At 38.1% G+C, this 18,577-nt stretch overlaps 2 protein-coding genes across 3 annotated transcripts in view; one reads left to right on the top strand and one right to left on the bottom strand.

Annotated features, from left to right (window-relative positions):
• The window catches only part of LOC128868009 (uncharacterized), a 26,585-nt gene extending 15,361 nt beyond the window's left edge, over positions 1-11,224 (bottom strand). The window contains exons 1-2 of one of the 2 annotated variants that reach the window (XR_008455047.1): positions 10,538-11,224; positions 7,286-9,375 (exon numbers count right to left, since the gene is read on the bottom strand). Coding sequence is in view for 1 of the 2 variants with exons in the window: in XM_054109707.1 (XP_053965682.1) it covers positions 7,286-7,508 (223 nt within the window). In the remaining variant the exon portion in view is untranslated. Of the gene's footprint in view, positions 1-7,285 lie in introns of both variants that reach the window. The other variant, XM_054109707.1, reaches the window with a different exon arrangement.
• LOC128868018 (cyclin-dependent kinases regulatory subunit) overlaps positions 1-18,577 on the top strand; it is a 19,980-nt gene extending 1,403 nt beyond the window's left edge. The window contains exons 2-3 of the mRNA XM_054109724.1: positions 17,497-17,752; positions 17,854-18,577. Coding sequence (XP_053965699.1) covers positions 17,694-17,752; positions 17,854-18,139 — 345 coding nt within the window. The 5' untranslated portion in view covers positions 17,497-17,693 and the 3' untranslated portion in view covers positions 18,140-18,577. The remainder of the gene's footprint in view (positions 1-17,496; positions 17,753-17,853) is intronic.

The following is an 18,577-nucleotide window of genomic DNA, read 5'->3' as shown; positions in this document are numbered from 1 at the left end:
ACAGCCAAGGGCATACACTACCAAGGCTAGCTAGCGCTGAAACCTAACTATTAAATTTTATAATTTATTATATATTTAATTCAATAAATAAATAAATACATAAATAATACAAAAATTGCTTTTGAGTGATGGAAACCTTTATTTTGATCTTTACGCGCTCCACTGCTTATCTGTTTGTACGAGTAAACCGCAGCTGTTAACTACACAAATCTTAAATATGATTGACGTAGGTAGGCCATTTGTAAAAATTATAAATCTTGCGGGGTGATAATAAATTTTGCACCACCTTGTATTTTTTTAATGTTAGAAATAGTAAAAAGATGACTTAATAAATTAGTTCGTGATCATGTCAGTCACCCAATAACTTTACCGATGTTCATGCAAAAAAATGTAATAACTTTATTTACATTTAATTTAAATTTCTTACATTCTAAAAGTAGAGGTAAAGAGTTATTTTTGAATTTGCGTAACATTTTTGGCGACCGTCGCAGTCGAATATGTTTGTGCGTGTTCGGGTACGATAGCCATTGTGGATATGAATCAACAAATGATAGAAACGGTTATTTGACGAATGGAGGTGCCATTAAACTGTAAATCCCTCCATTTGTGGAACAACAAAAATTGTACGAGGAGCTCAACCAAAGACAAAACACAGGGTGTAAGCAAAAGCAAACAAATAAAAAAAAAACACACGTAAAATTCAGAAAAATGCATGCAATTTTTATTTAAATCGATAGTACAGTCCATATAATTTAATGTTTGAAGATTATTTCATGTTGTTTCAAAAGTTGACCGCGACTGCGGTTCAAATGGTCCATCCGCTTAGTCCAATTTTGGTATACTCTTTCCAATGTTTCGGCCGGTATCTCACATATAAATGCTTTAATGTTGTCTTCCAATGCGTTAATTGAAGCAGGCTTGTCTGAAGAGACATGAGCTTTAACATAGTCCCACAAAAAATAATCTAAAGGCGTTATATTGCGCGATCTGGGTGGCCAATTGATAGGTCCCGAATGTGAAATGAAATGTTCACCGAACTCGACTCTCAACAAGTTCATTGTTACACGTGCTGTGTGGCATGTGGCACCGTGTTGCTGAGACCGCATGTCATGCAAGTCAAGCTCTTGCATTTTGGGCAAAAAAAAAGTTGGATATCATTTCTCCAATGGTCCAATGATACCTCCAGCCCATAAACCACACCGAACTGTGACCTTTTCTCGATGTATTGGTAGCTCTTGCAATTCTTCTAGCTGATCTTCACTCCAAAATCGACAATTCTGCTTGTTTACGTACCCATTGATCCAAAAATGAGCTTCGTCGCTGACCACAATTTTTCGATAAAAAAGTGGATCTTCGGCCAACTTTCCATGAGCCCATTCACCAAAAATTCTGCGTTGCGGTAGGTCATTCGGCTTCAATTCTTGCACCAGCTGTATTTTGAAAGGCTTCACATCTAAATCCTTTCGCAAATTTTTTCCACGTTGTTGCGTAACAGAGGCCCAATTGCTGCGAACGGCGACGAATCGATAATTGATTGTCATCTTTAACATTAACCGATACAGCAGCGATATTTTCTTCAGTTCGCACTCTACGTAGGCGTGTTGGTGGTTTGATGTCCAATAATGTAAATTTGGTTCTAAATTTAGTCACAATAGCTCGAATAGCCGCTTCAGTGGGTCGATTAAACTGACCATAAAATGGAAGAAGCGCGCGATAAACTTTCTTAACAAAACACGCATTTTTATAATAAAATCCAATGATTTGCAAGCGTTGTTCGTTTGTAAGACGATTCATGGTTAAATTATAGACCAAACCGAAGATGTTTGACAGTGAAAACAAACACGAAACGTGCGTCAGCTGTTTAACCCAACTGTTTAAAGAGATAATAGCTAAAAAATCACTCTTTAGTTAGAGTTACACTTATGAACAAAAAATAATATAAAAGAAAGCATAAAAAAGTGCTTGCATACCTATTTCAGGGGGACGTATTTAATTTTTTATTTCTTTGTGGACTTTACGGTCTTTGCATACAATTTTTGTCTATAAATACCCCTAATGAAATTTTCCGGTGAACAACTTTCTAGAACATTTTAACCCTCTAGCGACCCTCCCAATGTTATTTTATTTAGACTTTCCTAAGAAGAGGTCTAAATTACCCTTTTGTGAGAGAGGTTTAAAATGTTCTACTAAATTATTTCTCGCGAAATTTTACTACATATATATAATATATTTCGCTCCGATATGAAGTTTAACTTTTGTTTTCACGTATTCTAAAAACATTCACGCAAAAAATTGCAAACATAATATTACAAAAAAAAAAAAAAAAATTTAACTGTGAATGCATAAAGATTTGATGGTTTTACTATATGAGTCTAGATATCCCATCCAAAGTTGGAATCATTCCACCCCGGTAAATGACCCTGAAATTGGGGCACGACGTCTGAAGTTGGTATCCTCGCAAAACTAATACCGCTATGCATAATGACATTGCTCAATACCACCAACACCGTCATACTTGGGAAGGACCTCTCCGTACCATTTGATACCAAACGAGGTTTCTGGCAGGGTGACTCTCTGTCGTGTGACTTCTGGTGCTAGTAAAGGTCGTGCGAGCAGCAGAGCTTAATCGACCAGGCACAATTTTTTATAAGAACGTACAATTGTGGGCGTATGTCGATGATTTAATGTCATATTGACTACATATTGAAACACGTTGTAGTGGTCCGGTTTGCACGAGATAAGAAACTTCTCGCAAAATACTCTTTTGCCTTTTCTTCAACCGTATCTAGCCGAGATATCAAATTATTCTTCTGGCCATAGCATTATATTCGAGAAGAAGATGTATTGGAGTTTCCGGGAAGTGGACCATATCACATGGCTACACGATTTGCAGTGACTTGTGAGAACTCATGTTAGCACTCTCAGTTTGCCCTTAGGGAGGGTTGCCTGAACCTCTTCTGATTATAGTAAGGACTTCGCATGGCGTAGCCTCTTAATTTGGTGCCAGCTGACATCTCATATATTTAGCTTTTCACTTCTACGCTCCTCCTTGATGGTGTGATGACCCATGACAGGGGATGGCTCGGGTCCTATTAATAACGAGATAGCAGCCTTTCTGGCCAATACCCCCGCTACTTCATTCCCAGGTGTACCTCTACGTCCTGAGACCCATGTGAGCCGGATGCGATTGTGCATTCTTTGCAAATGCAGTTTCTCGATGCACTGAAGGACTAATGAAGACATAACCTCAAAGGATGGCAACTCCTTGAGTGGTGCTTGACAGTCGCTCAGAATGGCGAATCGCTCATTTCGGAGGTTTCTATCCAAGTTGACCTCTGTTTTTGGGCAGATAACATATGATTTTAGCTAGAAGATACTGGGAAAAGAACCTATCGCCACAGACAGCTTTGGTGTGGATCCAAATAGTCCAGCGCCTTTGCCTTCAGGTGTCTTCGAGCCATCTGTACACCAGTATAGGGCACACTCTTGGAAGGAAGGTGTAATTTCTCGTCCAGTTCGTTCTTGAACTTCTTCTCAAATTTAATAACATTTCATATCATCTCTGGGTAGCTGGGATACTGGGAACTGCAGGCTCAACCACAAGAGGTTTAAAGAACTCATAACCCTCCCTAATGATGAACTCGAGCATTCTCACAGGCCATTGCAGACTGCGCAGCCTTCTGCACATGATCGGAATATGGTCCACCGACTCTTGTCGTTTCTGTGAGCAATCCCAGGAGACTTCAATGTACTTTCTGGGAAGGTGAGATATCTCGGCCATTTGCAGCCAAAAGAAAAGCACATACATTCAGTCCAATTCTATCTTGAATCTAATAAGGGTGTGGATGAGGTACTGTGATGAGTAGAAGGCATAAAATGTCATCAGGTCGAAGTGCAAACCTCCATTAAATCTAAATCCATATCGGTAATTTCATGTACGATCGTCGTGCCAAACGTCTGGTACTCGTATTTAATCAAGATTATTTGACATTGAAGTGGAATAGAGTTGATTTTCTATTCGTTTTTCAAACAAGATTTTATATACATAAGTATGCAACCACTCACTTCTCAAAGACAGACACCCACTTGTGTGCGGACCACTTAATCAAAAAACTATTCAGACTTTCGTCAACTCTTATAAATCGATTACGCCGAAATTACCCCCTAAAACTGCTTTCATATTAACACCAGTTGCGCAGACACTTTTCGCATAGCAAATGTCCCTGCAACTGTGACTGAGTATTGGATTTGAGGGAAACCAGTCAGCAAATGTTTTTGCTTTAAAAGTGAGTCATAGTTGGTTAAACAAGAAATTTTCCTAAAACAATTCAATATTAGTTAAACGCATTATTTTTATATTAGTTGACATACATCGCGCTTAACTGAAGGGATTTAATACACATATTCGCAATTACGCACACACATACATTTAGTAAAGAGGATGCCCTGTAGGAAATTAATTGCTGTTGTATATTTGCATAACTCCTCAATGAACGTTTGGACCAATTTTGTACCGGGTTTAATTTTTTTAATAAATGAAACTAATTTTTATTGAAATATTTGGAAGTATTTTCCATTAATTGGTCATATAACACAAAAACAAAAATGGGTGCAGATTCACCGAAGGTTATGATTGCAAACGATAAAAAGGAAAATTGCTAAAAAAAATATTTATTTACTCAATTTTAATTGTTTATTTCAATTTACACGTCACATGAGTGTAAAAGATAAAAGTTTTAGAAAAAATTTGTTCAGAAAATCGGGAATGTTACTATAGAACTGGCGAAAAATCTTATCTTTGTCTTTTATTTTTGATTTGATCCATGGTACTGTTGACTGTCCGTGAGTTGATTTTCTTTAATATTCCGGCCAGAGCTCTTCGTACTTCGGAGTTCTTCTATGTTGGTCTCTCAAAATGTCTTTATGCTTCTTTTCCTTAATTGGCGCGATAACCGCTAACGCGATTTTGGCCGAACTTCACAAAGCGCGCCAGTCGTTTCTTTCTCGTTCTAACCGGCGCCAGTTGGACACACCAAGGGAAGCCAAGTCCTTATCCACCTGCTCTTTCCAACGCAGAGGAGGCCTTCCTCTACTCCCATAAGCTGGTACCGCATCCAATACTTTCAGAGCCGAAGCGTTTGAATCCATTCGGACGACATGATCTTAGTATTGCAACACTCATTAATTTAATGGCAATTTCTTACGACATGCGTATTGAGATGCATGGCCACTTCTTTTATATACAGCTAGAACTTCTGTCTGATAGACTCTCCAATAGTCTACTTCGAAAATACTCCATAGTCAACCTTTTTGTTTAGCTTGGAACGATCTGTATAGAAATTTAGTGCCCCCTTCCCCATGGCCTTGGTGTCTGCCACTCTTTTCTTGATGGTATGCTCGTCTTGAAGAGTCTGTCGGTGGTGAGTCTAGGAATTGAATTGTCTATTTCTTGTGTGTGGCTATTCAGAGTGTGTAAAACGTGGCCAAACCACCGGCCTTTCCATAGCGCCGAGGCAGCGGCCACGTGTTTCCCTACGAGACTTAATACAGGCAAGTTGATTAGTACTTCCAGCGCTTTGTTTGGGGAAGTCCTTAAAGCACCAGAGATTTAGAAAAAAGCTATTCTTTGTACCTTACTCCCTTGATTTTAGCTTAACTCGCCTTTTTGAGCAGATGGCCACCATACAAGTATATCATATATAATATTAAGATTGGCCTCACTACAGAAGTATAGAACCAATGTGTAACGCGAGGTGTTAATCCCCATTTGATACCGACTACTTTTTTGCACGTATATAATGCAACGTCGGTCTTCTTTACTCTTTCCTCAATATTAAAATTTCCACGTGAGTTTCCTCTCTAATACGAGTCTTTAAAAACTAGCGGGGAGATTATATAAAGCCTATGTTTCTTTGGGAAACTCGTTATATTGACTGCTGTAAGTCCGCGGAGTGTTGATCCAAGTGTTTTTTTGGGCGACCGCGATTTCTGCTTCCTCCCGGGTTCCATTCTAGCGCCACTCTTGTTATGATGTCAGGCGGATTAGTTTTTCGCGTATTTTTTAAGCTTAACCATATAGGATTTAGTCGTCCGAACGGTGCTCTGACTTAAAAATAACAATAAATAGTTGGCGCGTAGACTTCTTAAGTGTTTCGCCGAGCTTCTCCCCCTATTTGTAGTGTGCGTCTTCATGTTGTTCCCGAAATAGAGAGACCGACAGTTTTAAGCCGACTTCGAACGGTTGATATTTTTATTAGGGTCTTTTTCATAGCAGAAATTCCCTCCGAGGTTTGTCATTGCCTGCTCTGACTTTACTCAACCTATTATTAGCATCTGCCTCGGCTCCGCAATCTGTTGTTATTGTGCGTCCGAGGTAGCATATCAATATATTCTAGTGAATGCAGTTAAATGCCACATTCCTGAAATTGCATTATGACAATTGGCACTATGGCAAAGTAACATCAAAGATAGTTTCATCAACGTGACAAGGCGGTATTTTATCGATTATTGTGTTTTTTGGTTGAAGTACCATTCTGGCACTCCCCAAGCCAGCCGAAGCTGTTGAAGCAATGGAGAAGATTGATGGGATAGAGGTTGGCGCACTGATCCAGGCTGTCAAAGAAAGGAGCACCTAGTGACCTTAATCGTCTACCTACCAAACACGGGCATATACAGAGAAAGTGCTTATAAGTCAACGTCTCTGAAAATGCCATTGCAGAAGCTGTGGCGATTAAATGGTAAACCTTGCTTTTCTGCGTGTGTGCCGATCGTCCAATGATCGGTAAACACAGTTGCGAGTTTGGAAATTGAATGTCATCTCCCTTGAGAGACCTCCAGAGGCCAACCTCCTTTAACCTGATTTCACTTCGAGTAGCGATGAAAATAACGTAAAACTCAATGGGAAGTTAGTGCAAAACGACATTCAGGGCAGCACTGAGGCAAGTTCTACATGATCCGGTGATGCCAATACACGCAGTCCTTTGCATCCTCCCCAGTATAGTGCATTTAGAGTAGTAATATATATACGAGTAGATGCACTGCGTTTATTTAAAAGCCCCAAAAATATGTGGACTTAATGGGGCACCCTATATTTACTCATAAGTAGGTAGCAGTTGTTAAATTGTTCCTAGCAGGGTACGTAGGCATGCCAATAGCTTCGTTAAAACGTATACGTGTGCAATATAAACAGCATTAAACAGACACACACACACAAATGCATGCATTCATATAATGGGAAAGAAATATTTGAATGGACATAAAAAAAAAGTTGAAAATATTTACATACCACGATCGCTTAAACTGCTCTTCCGACCTAATACAATTCGTATTGTTTCGACGATGCACAATGCGAGTAGTATGCACCCCTCACGCGTCAACTCATTCGAAGTATAATTCAATCCGATTGCCTTGAGGACACCGACACCAATCTCAAATGTGGCGTACATACCAAAGTAAAACGAATTCAAATACATGAGGATTTCGTAAATGAGACTGGCATTCATTTTCATAAGAGTACGTCACCGGGTTTGGAGCTGAATGATTGTGTCGTTCCCTCAGCCCGTCGGTTGTTTGCTAGCTAAGTTTGATAGGCTGTCGAGTTCTATCGACTTGCCTAGTTACCTAGTTGATGTCCGCCCCTCTTGTTGTTGGCGCTCTGATTGTATTACTCGCCGGCGACGTCGACGGTTGAGTTGGCGGCTAGCTGTTGGCTGCTGTATTAGCTAGTGGATTGATGTGTTGTGAGTTTTGGCTCTGTTGCTTGTGTGTTTTTGCGTTGGACTTTGTTTTCTAAGGATTTAATATTTAGCTACTATTATTATTGTTGTTGCCTATAACTTTCTGTTTTAGTCATCAAATTATGCTATATGTAGTTTCTAATTTACAGCGTACACAGATGCATTGATTAATAGGCTGTTTTTTTTTGGTTTTGTTTTTTGCATTAATAGGTCATACGTATTGTTGTTTTGCATAGAATGTGAATGTATGTGTGTATTGTAATAGATGTATGCTAGTATTACATTAGATGGCCGATTAAACTTATATTACCCAAAGGTTGCAAAGCGTTAATGGGAACACCTGTATCTGCTCGATGTGCACTACGTCAGCCTAGCTGTCACTACTTATGTGTATATTCGTATGCCAGTTAAGTGTTATTTACACACACAAACACACACGACTTGCACTGAACTCAATGCTTTCCGTTGTTATTTTGTTTTGGTTGCGCGACAAGTGGTGGTCAACGCGCTTGCACCACAAATGAATGCAATGGTGGTATGCCCGGTTCGTGTATCAGACGGTTTTGGAGTGTTGGGCGCTGCTGTCATTAGTTAGCGTCGCATACAGGCAACGGCTTTGGCATTGCTCTAACCCAACCCTGTCGCTTTAGTGCATCCGTTGTGGCACACGTTGCTTCCTGATAGCACTTTTATAGGATTTTTTTTATGGTATAGTTGATAGTATTTTGTAACGGCGCCACTTCGTAACCGTAATCAGGGATTGTCGTGTGGTTTGAGTAGTTACTGCTGTTCTCTATGCTGAGTATGCGGTTGCTTACTATTTCTGCCTGCTACACCACTGAGCACCCAACCAGCGGCAGGTTGCATTGACATGGAGGAAAAAAAAAACAAGTGGAGTGGGGCGTGTGGGGGTTGGCCGAGTAGAAATATATGCAAATTGCGCTAATACCAATGTGTAATTCGCTTATCGTTTGCGGTTTCCCTACTTCTCTGCCCGTGTTGCTGCTATTGTTTGGGTGTTGGTTTTGCCGTTACCGTTACCGTTCCTGCTGCTATGCTGTTTCTGCTGCTTCACCTTCTTGTTGCTTGATTCTGTGTTTGTTGTTATCGTGATAGGTGATTAATTCATGGCGATTTTATATGTGCATATGTATGTATCACACACAGCGGCCTAATTTTCATACACAATTATATACGTAACTGTCCGTTTCCGTTAGAATTTCTTAGTTTTCACATCCTTGCTACTTTTCTTCGCCTACTTTGATATGCGAAAGCACGCAAAATCGCGTTATTAATGTTTTTTTGTTGTTTTTTTTTTATTACATATATATTAATATTTAATAATCGTTGTTTTCCTTTTTACCTTTCCACACAATTTCGCGGCAATTTTCCGACTTTATTTTCCTCTGGCTATTACTTTGCTTATTCCTGTCATTTTATTTATGTATTTCTGTACACATGAGCATGAGCAATAAAATGTGGAAATCCGTATGCATAGCAAAACAAAAACACACAGAAAAGGCTATTAAGGCGAGCGAAATGACACGAAAGCCACGAGAAGCGGCAGGCAATGATGACCAAGCGCAAAGCACCCGACGAAGATGATGAAATGGAAATGTTGCTCGGAAGATGCTTGACGCTGCGAATGAATTAATCATAATTTAGGCATTTATGGTATGCACATATGTAAGTATATATACATACATAGATATATATGTATGTATATACACATGCATATACCATACATATGTGTATAATATGTGTATGGAAGACGCAAGCTGGTTTTTGCTGGAGCAGTATGGCATCTGCCTTATGTGTTGCTAAAAGCGGAAAAGGCTGCTGCTGTGTTGCTTTGGAGCAAGTGGATTTGACGCCACCACAACCGGATGCGTCGAAATGCTATGGCAGCACCTGCTTGAGGGACTTGTATTGATTTTGAATGCAACCCGTCACCGAATAAAAGCACTTGCACCGAACAGCGTAATTCTTATCACAAAATAGTGCAGTGCAATAATTGCATTACTGCTGGAAATATTTAGTTGGCATGCCCTTGCTGCTACATGAAATATACAACAACAAAAAATGTCCTCTAAATTCGAAGTATTGCATGAAAAACTAGAGAGCACCGAGCACCGAGCGCCAGCAGTAATTACAGACAGCACGAGCGAGTTTGGATGGATCCAAAATTGCGGTAGGAGCTCTCTAGATTTTGCACCGATACTTTTAGAAGTGCCTTTATCGTTTTTATCAGCGCTGCGCTGAGTATGGCTGCAGTTGCTTTCTTGATAAATCTGTATTAAGCTATTTATTCTCCAACCAACTGGTTTTGCTGTTGCTCACTTGCATCCAGCGCCAATCTGCGGGTCCACCAATACTTATAATTTCGTGCACTTTAAAGCTACTTTAACATTTGTGCTCGATAATGCAAACTTCAAATTGAAAAATACTGATTTTCCAATTACTAAAACTAATCACTTCACTAGTTTCATAGCCTTAACTGCATCCACCAGAGATACATACGTATGTACATATGTATGTATGTATGTATTTATGAACTTTATCTGTGCATACGGTTGCCCGTATAACTGTATATGTGGGTGTGTGTCGACTTGATGTGCTGCTGTTCGTACAAATGTTAACTAATGTTGCTGCCTGATTTTTAGAATTATTAGAGTTTTTTTCTAAATCTTCTCTTTGTTTTTGTTTTTGTTTTTTTTTTTGGTTTCCACTTTTCGTTTTATAATATTTTTTCCAAATGTGTGAACAACACACGTACACACGAATTTTTTCTGTACGCGTACTTTATCTATTTTTGTGCGATGCTCCAATTTTCAATAAATTTCATAAAATCATAGAAAACTCGTGAAGAAAAAATTTAAGTATGTCCACAAACTGCCTGACTCGTCTGTAATGTGCTGAGCAGTAATTAGCCTCTATTTATTTATTTAACCGAAAGATTAATATTTCGTCTGTTTTTCGCTTTCGAAGATTATTCTATTATTTTGTATTTTCTTTTTTATAATTTTGCGTGCTGCGCGTACACTTTTTCTCCGTGTGCTATACGCGCTCGTCTGTATATGTTCTGGCCTGACAGCCTGCCTGCCTTGCTGCCTTTTTACTTAACCCATCGTATCTTTTTACATACTTATGTATATACATACGAATGTATGAATATTCTATTGTGTGTACAAGTCCATATAATACAGTGCACGTTCACAGTGCGGTTGTTTAAGTGTAGCGCCTTCTGCCCTGAATGAAAATGAAAATATACATAAGGGGGAGTGCACGGAGAGCACAAAAACATCCAAAAGCTCATTTATTTCCTGTCCCAACGTCGTTTCCACCTGACCGACTCTCACCACCCACCCACAACTCGTTCATTCGCTTTCGCCACTTGTTCCTTACGTACACGGGCGAGCACAAATACTCGTTGTGCGCAAAGTTGGTAGTTCACTGGATATGGTAGTGTTGCTGTCAGTCCATACCTTGTCATTGCTCGCACTTTATAATTACATATTTTGACTTTTCACCATTTTCCTTTCCATGCTTTTCACTTCGATTTAGCATAGTTGTGTTTTGTGTTCGCTTAATATTTTGTTTCTCTGTTTTAACTTCTGTCATCTAGGCTTTTCCAATTTTCACTTTCTATACAAATTGGAATATGTTGACTGCTGAAAGTGTTAGCTCACCAGTGCACGCACGAAACACGCACAGGAGCGAAAAGTACGACAAAGTGGAATTTCGTACGTTGATGTCCAAAAATTATTAATCATGCATTTTCGTCGCCGATGTATTCAGATTTTCTGGTAAAACTGTTTTCAGAATTACATACAAACATACACAACCAAAATACTGAAACCACTTGTTTTTTTGTACAAAATATTTACAAACTTTTTGCTACAGCTGCGTTTCTTCTCGGTTTATTTCAAAATTTTGTTGTTATTTAAGCTTTTATACAAATAAATAAAACAAAATAATTTACAAACTTCCGATTCCGTTTCGCAATTCTCATTCGTGGCTTAAGAACTTAAAACATTCCTGTTTGGGTATGTTCAATTGAGGAGAACTAAGAGGCTGATCGTATACAAGATTACACGTCCAAAATACACCTAGTGATTTAATGGCACACATTTGGCCATCTTATTTAGCGTTTTTATGTTTGGGATTAATTTATTTCATTCTATGTTGTGCATGTGAACAACGAAGGCAATTAGTCTGTATGACAATCTGATAATTATTGAAAATTATCACAAATCATCAGGTTTTGATGTTCGCATACGCAAAAAACTTTGCAAAGTAGGGGAAATTGAGAGCCCAAAGTGACAGTTGATTTAAACGGAAGTTGCGAATTCGTACTGGAAAAATGTGTACAGTTGCAATTTAAACAATCAAACAAAGCGACAAACTGATAATAAAATACATAGTAAAAAATAAAAAACAAGAAATTCAATAAAAAGTCTGTTCATTTAAATTAGTAATAAAGAAATAAAGGAATATCAAAATTGGCTTAGAAAAAATTAACTATTAAAAATAAAATAAAAAATAGTGCCTGTAGAAAATCGTCTCTTTGTGAAATGGGTTCTGCGTGTGCTTATTGTAAGCAAGACGCCAATCAGTTATGCAGTAATCAGTAATGCAAGTTATTACAAATTTTACGTCGCGTACTTGTTTTTATATTTTTCTATTTGAGAGAGAATTGTGCGTTACTTTTTTGTAAGTTGGATATTTTTCACAGATATATATCTTTGCGGTCCCATGTTCGACCTAGAAATTACGGGGAAATATATAAATATATATATATATGTATATATATATATATATATATATATATACATATTATATCTTATATCTTATATCTTCATTTTTTTCACTTTGCCTGTTTGCTTCTGTACACATACATAGCTTACTATAGCTTTTCAGTACCAATACAACTCTGCTTTCCAGTTAAATTAATTTTACGAGCATACAGTTAGTTTGCAAAATTCCCCACAGTTAACTAGCATTGAAAAACCGGCCGTAAAGTTATTATTATATTAAAAACTTTACTAAAGCGTTTGGGGAACTTTTTCAAATTTTGCGTCTTCGAAATGCTCAATTCAATTAACTATCGGATATCTATTTTGGGTCTCTGATTAATTTAGCAAACAAGTAAACAGTGTAAAACTTAAGAATTTACTTAGAACCGCTTTTTCTTTACCGGTTAATATTGTCTTTACCCAGTAGTAATCCGAATGCTTCAGGTCCGGCATTACATGCTCTGATTGGTTTACCACCACTTGATGCTTTCATCCAAGGAGAGGCCTTGAAGGCCATCTGCAGTCTGAAACACAATGGGAACTGGTACGGCCCCTGTCCGGCATTGGAACACCGAGAAAGCATGGACGTCGATCCAACGATCCTTGCCATGCTCCTTGACTCCATGCCATCAAGAGTCGTACTTCAAAAGACATACAGTGTAGTGCTACCAGAGGCTCAGTTGTGGGACGGCTCAGAAACTGAGCCCGGCAAACACTGTTTTCGCATTTTTACGGATGGCTCCAGGACCGAGCATGGCTCCGGCTCTGGGGTCTACGTGGAATCCAGCGGGACAAAACTGCACTTTGCTCTTGGAATGCATGCATCTGTGTTTCAAGCGGAGGTGTATGCAGTTCAAGAAGCGATGAACTTTGTTGTGGAAAAGCGATGGAGAGGCAGATCTATATGTGTCTGCAGCGACAGCCAAGCTGCGCTTATGGCCTTAGACAGCCCTCCAACCACATCAGGGGTAGTCAAGTCCTGTAAATCCAGGGTGAACTATGTCGGTAGACATAATAGCCTGATTCTAACATGGGTCCCGGGACACGTGGGTATCTCGGGTAACGAGGCCTCTGACTCCTTAGCTTTGGGCCAAAGAAGTTGGCCTCAGAGCCCGTTTTGCCACTCCCTTCTGCGGCCATCACAGCCACGATTAGCAAATGGGTAACTACCACCCACAAGCGAGCTTGGCAAGCTGAGAGAGGCTGCAGATGGACTAAACTGATGTTACCTGGCATGTCCGATCGACTGTCGCAAACCCTTCTGTCATTAAGCAGAGGGGAGTGCAGACGGCTGGTTGGACTGATGACAGGCCACTTTCTGTGGGCGAAGCACATGAAAAGGTTGGGCATCTCAGACAGTGTACTCTGCCCAGCTTGTGAAGAGGAGGATGAGACGGCGGACCACTTCCTGTATGTCTGCCCCGCCTTCTCTCGAATCAGGTTTGAGGTCTTTGATGGCACTGATGTGTTAAGAAGCGACCATCTTGGCCCCTTGGCACCGCAAGATCTAGTCAGATTTCTTCGGAGATCGGGTATATTTAAAGAAAACTAAAGGGGAATCCAAGTGTAGTACAATGGACTTAATTAATGTCTGAGTGCTGCATTTGCTAGATGTCCCGACAAAAAAAAAAATCCGAATGCTGCATTGATACTACAATTTTACGTCTATACAAGGAGAAATTATTAGCGTAACAAAAAAAATTACATGTATTTGGTTTTTGCAATTCGGTGGTTTGAATGCCAAAATTTCAATCAGAATGTAAACAAGCAAATGAATCAACAATAAAAAAGCAAGTCACTTTGACATTCAAGCACACAAATGCAAAAACGAAAAAAAAAAAAATTATCTGCTCTCTTAAAAGCACCTTGTTTAGATTCGCTTTACTAGTTCATTTTCACCAAGGTCTCATGGTTAGTTCGATCATTGTGAATAGTGACATTTCTATGAGCAAAACTTTGTTGATGGTATAGCGCCACTACCTTTAATGAATACGCCTTGGACACAATCTAGGAGTGCTTCACCGATGACGATAACCATCTCACGAAATCAAAAAAATATTTAATCGTTTGTGCGATTCAAATTTTGCATCACGTAACAGTTTAAAGGCCGCGTGCAAGGCATATCTATACAAGGTAGTATCATTAGAAGAGCTAATTAATTCGCCTTGAGCGAATTGGCATTTCTGTCAAAAATTTGTGCCAAGGCGAATTTGCTTTGTTTACATATTTCTTTGTTTCTACATTGTTACTCAAAGTATTTGTAGCAGTTATATTGAAACACAAAAAATAAAGATTATCCGTACATAATTTCATAGTATTATTGCGTTGTTGAATGCAAATATGGTGAAATGTGTATTGTGCGCAAAACGATGGTAAGCAAAATGGGTTCTTTTTTCCTTTCCTTTCTTTTTGTCTTATGTGTTTCAATTTATGTTTCAGATCTCGGTATGGTAGACGCTTATGCTGCAGAAGGCGATGTGCTTGTTTTCCTATACTAAAATATGAACAGCAGGCTGAGCCTCTTGTCCAGTGAAGGTTATGGATTTCATTAGTCCCAATACGTTTGAATAAAACGCAAGTCCTTTGGTGTGTAGTGGCTTCAATTGGGGGGTTACATTACAAATGAATCAACGGAATGAAGATGAACAATTTAAATGTCAATTTAAAACACTAATAATGGCTGGTTGCTTATTTGCGGTAAATGGACACTGTTTCAAATAGATTGGTGCTTACGATGACGGAATGGATATATTTGGTGGTAAAAATATTGAAATATCTTTTCGCAATGTTATGGCACTAAAGAATATATCCGCATTTGCGAGTAGGACACATTTTCTGCAAAAGACGGTCCCATTCAGTGCCCGATTGTAAGGATAGCATGAAACGCAAATCAATACATCCAAAATCCAAATAGTTATTAGTTTGAAATAAACTAATTTTTTATATGCGAACAAATCCACTTTTAATTCGTAAATTAGCAAACAGTTTTCCCCTGCATGTAAACTAATTTATATACATACATATGTGTTCTCCTCATACCCATGTTTCTATTTGGTACATATATATATATGTATGTGTACATGTAGTTATATTATTATAACGCTAGCTTTGTGTAGTACATAACGAATGTAATTTATATAGTTATCATAATATAGTTCATCATAGTCAACATCAATTCTATAAGTTAAGTAAAGAAATTGTAATAAAAAAGACAAAAGTAGTTTGTAAACCTTTAAGCTTAAATAAAATATGGCTAATTCGAAAAACTGTTCAGAAATAAATTATGTGCTTCTTTTGTATTTTAAGAATACCATTTTATTTTCCTTTGTATATACACAGTCTGTAATAAATTATTAGTTTAACGATATTTTATAACGTAACAAAGAAATTCACAACGGATATAGAAAAAAAATCGATTTAGTTTTTCATCTTTAATTTATTCAAATAACATTTGTCGAGAATTTTTATAGTATCCCTTTATTCACTAGCTTTTCGGCAGCTTTTCAATTTGGAGTTATGAAATCCTCATAGCAGGTGCTGCATATAGGAAGTATTTCCTTGCTTACTTGCATTTACATATATGCACATCACCCCAACGCAGACCCACAAATGTTGATGATGATTCACATGTGTAATTTCTGTCTGCAAGATATTAATAATATTCAAAATGTACTTTTACACTTATCTCTCCGCAAATTTCTTTTTATCTGCTCTGCTTATTCATTTAATAACAAAATCGAACACTTTGTTATTATGAAAAAAGTTGTTTGCGTTTATTTACTATTCACAATTCAATTCGCCTTGGAAATAATTATTTTGACACTTGTGCCAAAAAAGCAAGAACAAAATACATGTAACTTTTTGTTTTTGTACAACTGCTATTACCTTGTATAGATATGCCTTGGCCGCGTGACTACCATTGGCAATCCAGAGAGAACGTAGGTTCGAATCTAGGTGAAAGACAAAAATTAAGAAAAAAGTTTTTCTAACAGCAGTCGCCCTTCGGCAAGCAATGGCAAATCTCCGAGTGTATTCCTGCCCTGAAAAAGCTTCTCATAAAAATATATCGTGCGTTCGGAATCGGTTTGAAACCGTAGGTGCCTCCATTTATGCCGTATGGCATTCAAGGTGGCTTGAATATTGAAATAAATCGATTGTTAAGCGCACTGTATAGCAAGTTTAGCTGATTATTTTTGGAAACAAAAATTCAGTCAGCATGGCTCGATGGAGCTTGTCATTCACCGTAACGCCAGCTCATTCCTCATCTCGAAAGAAATAAAGACCGATTACGCCGCCAATGCTCTATAACTTCACGAACAGATTTTTTCGCTTTCGAATTATTTTTCCATAATCTGGAAGCGTTGTTCTGGCTTTAACCGATTCAAGATGACTTGCCTAATCTTACTGAACAGGAACTTTAGCACAGTTTGCATTTCTCAGCTGTCAAACCTAGTAATCGATATCAGGTTCGAATGCAGCTAAAAAAACCCGATGTGTACATTTTATTAAGACTGCATGGTAACACTTACTGTAAACGCTTTATATGTATGTAAAAATATTTGCTTATTTAGCAGTTCAAATATGTAAAACATAAGCTTTCCAAACTGTTGTTGATATAGTCGACAATATAGACGATGCGATTGTGAACAACATGCACGAATCAGTGTTTTGACGTCATCGTTTGTATAATACGATTTCAACGACCACGCCTTCAATGTTACTTGATGCTTGCCATGATTCTGAGTTGACGTATTTGTAGGGCTTTGCTTTGTAACCTAATCAAGCTTTTTATATTTTACCGCTATTTGGCATCTTGCACCCAATTATGTTCCACCGCTCATTAGAAAATTCATCACAGCAATATCACGCTCAAAATGTCCATTCAATCAGCCTAATTTTGTGTTCAATTAGTCTCATAGCCTCACTATTACCTAATGTATAAAATATTGTATGTTTATCCACAGCGCAACAGATGGTTACCAAAAAAGCAGCTCTGTTCTTTTTTGATGTGAATGACTTCGGCCCAAGAAGAAGAAGAAGTGACACACGTACTGCGTTGTCTAAATATTTTGTGAAAACAAAGGACGCTACTTGCAAATAGTTGAAGTATACTTGCAAAATTCATTCCGTTACAGCAGAAAAAAACAGTATTAAAAATAAAATGCCGGCCGATCAAATACAATACTCGGAGAAATACTTCGATGCCACTTATGAATACAGGTATGTACGAGCCAACCTCGCTTGTTGCGTTGGAATCCGTTTTCATATTTGCCTTGCGCATTGTGCAATAAGTAATAAACAAAAAAATATATATTTTATAGACACGTTATACTACCTCCGGATCTGACAAAGTTGGTGCCCAAATCCCATTTGATGAGTGAAACGGAGTGGCGGAATTTGGGAGTGCAACAGAGTCCTGGTTGGGTGCACTATATGATACATGCGCCTGAACCTCATGTTATACTCTTTCGTCGTCCACGAACGGATCTGCCGGAAACAAGTACGAATGCAAATATGTCGGGAGGAGTCAATGGTTCCGAGAAGGCCACAACAAAAACTAAACAAGTGAATGCCAACAACAACAGTGATGTATCAGTACATGGATAAATTAGTGTTCCTTAGCTAACGTGAGCTACAAGCACGCGCACCATCATAAAACACATAAATACCTGTAAGATTTTGTTTTGAATACTTTTGTTGATTTTTACACATTTGTGTAAAGGAAAACCTCTTTGCTGCTTACTTTTCCTAAGCAGCTAAAAATGGAATTGCCCATTAAAAATGCATGAATTACTCAGCGATACCAATCAAAGAATTTTATTTAATTTTAAACTTACATATATGAAGCCACAGATAAACTAAATACTGGCATTAATTGTTCTATAAAAGAGAAATATGTGTATGTACATGCATGTGTAATATGACAGAATGCAAGTTAAAAAAGTTTGCACATAATTTTAAGGATTTTTACTGATATACATAATTAAATGTTTGTCCTTTTTTATAACATAACATACAGAATAAATGTTTATTATATAAACTGGA

This window comes from Anastrepha ludens, chromosome 2, assembly GCF_028408465.1.
Source record: "Anastrepha ludens isolate Willacy chromosome 2, idAnaLude1.1, whole genome shotgun sequence".
NCBI classification, from domain to species: domain Eukaryota; kingdom Metazoa; phylum Arthropoda; class Insecta; order Diptera; family Tephritidae; genus Anastrepha; species Anastrepha ludens.
This window is presented reverse-complemented; position numbering and strand designations above follow the sequence as displayed.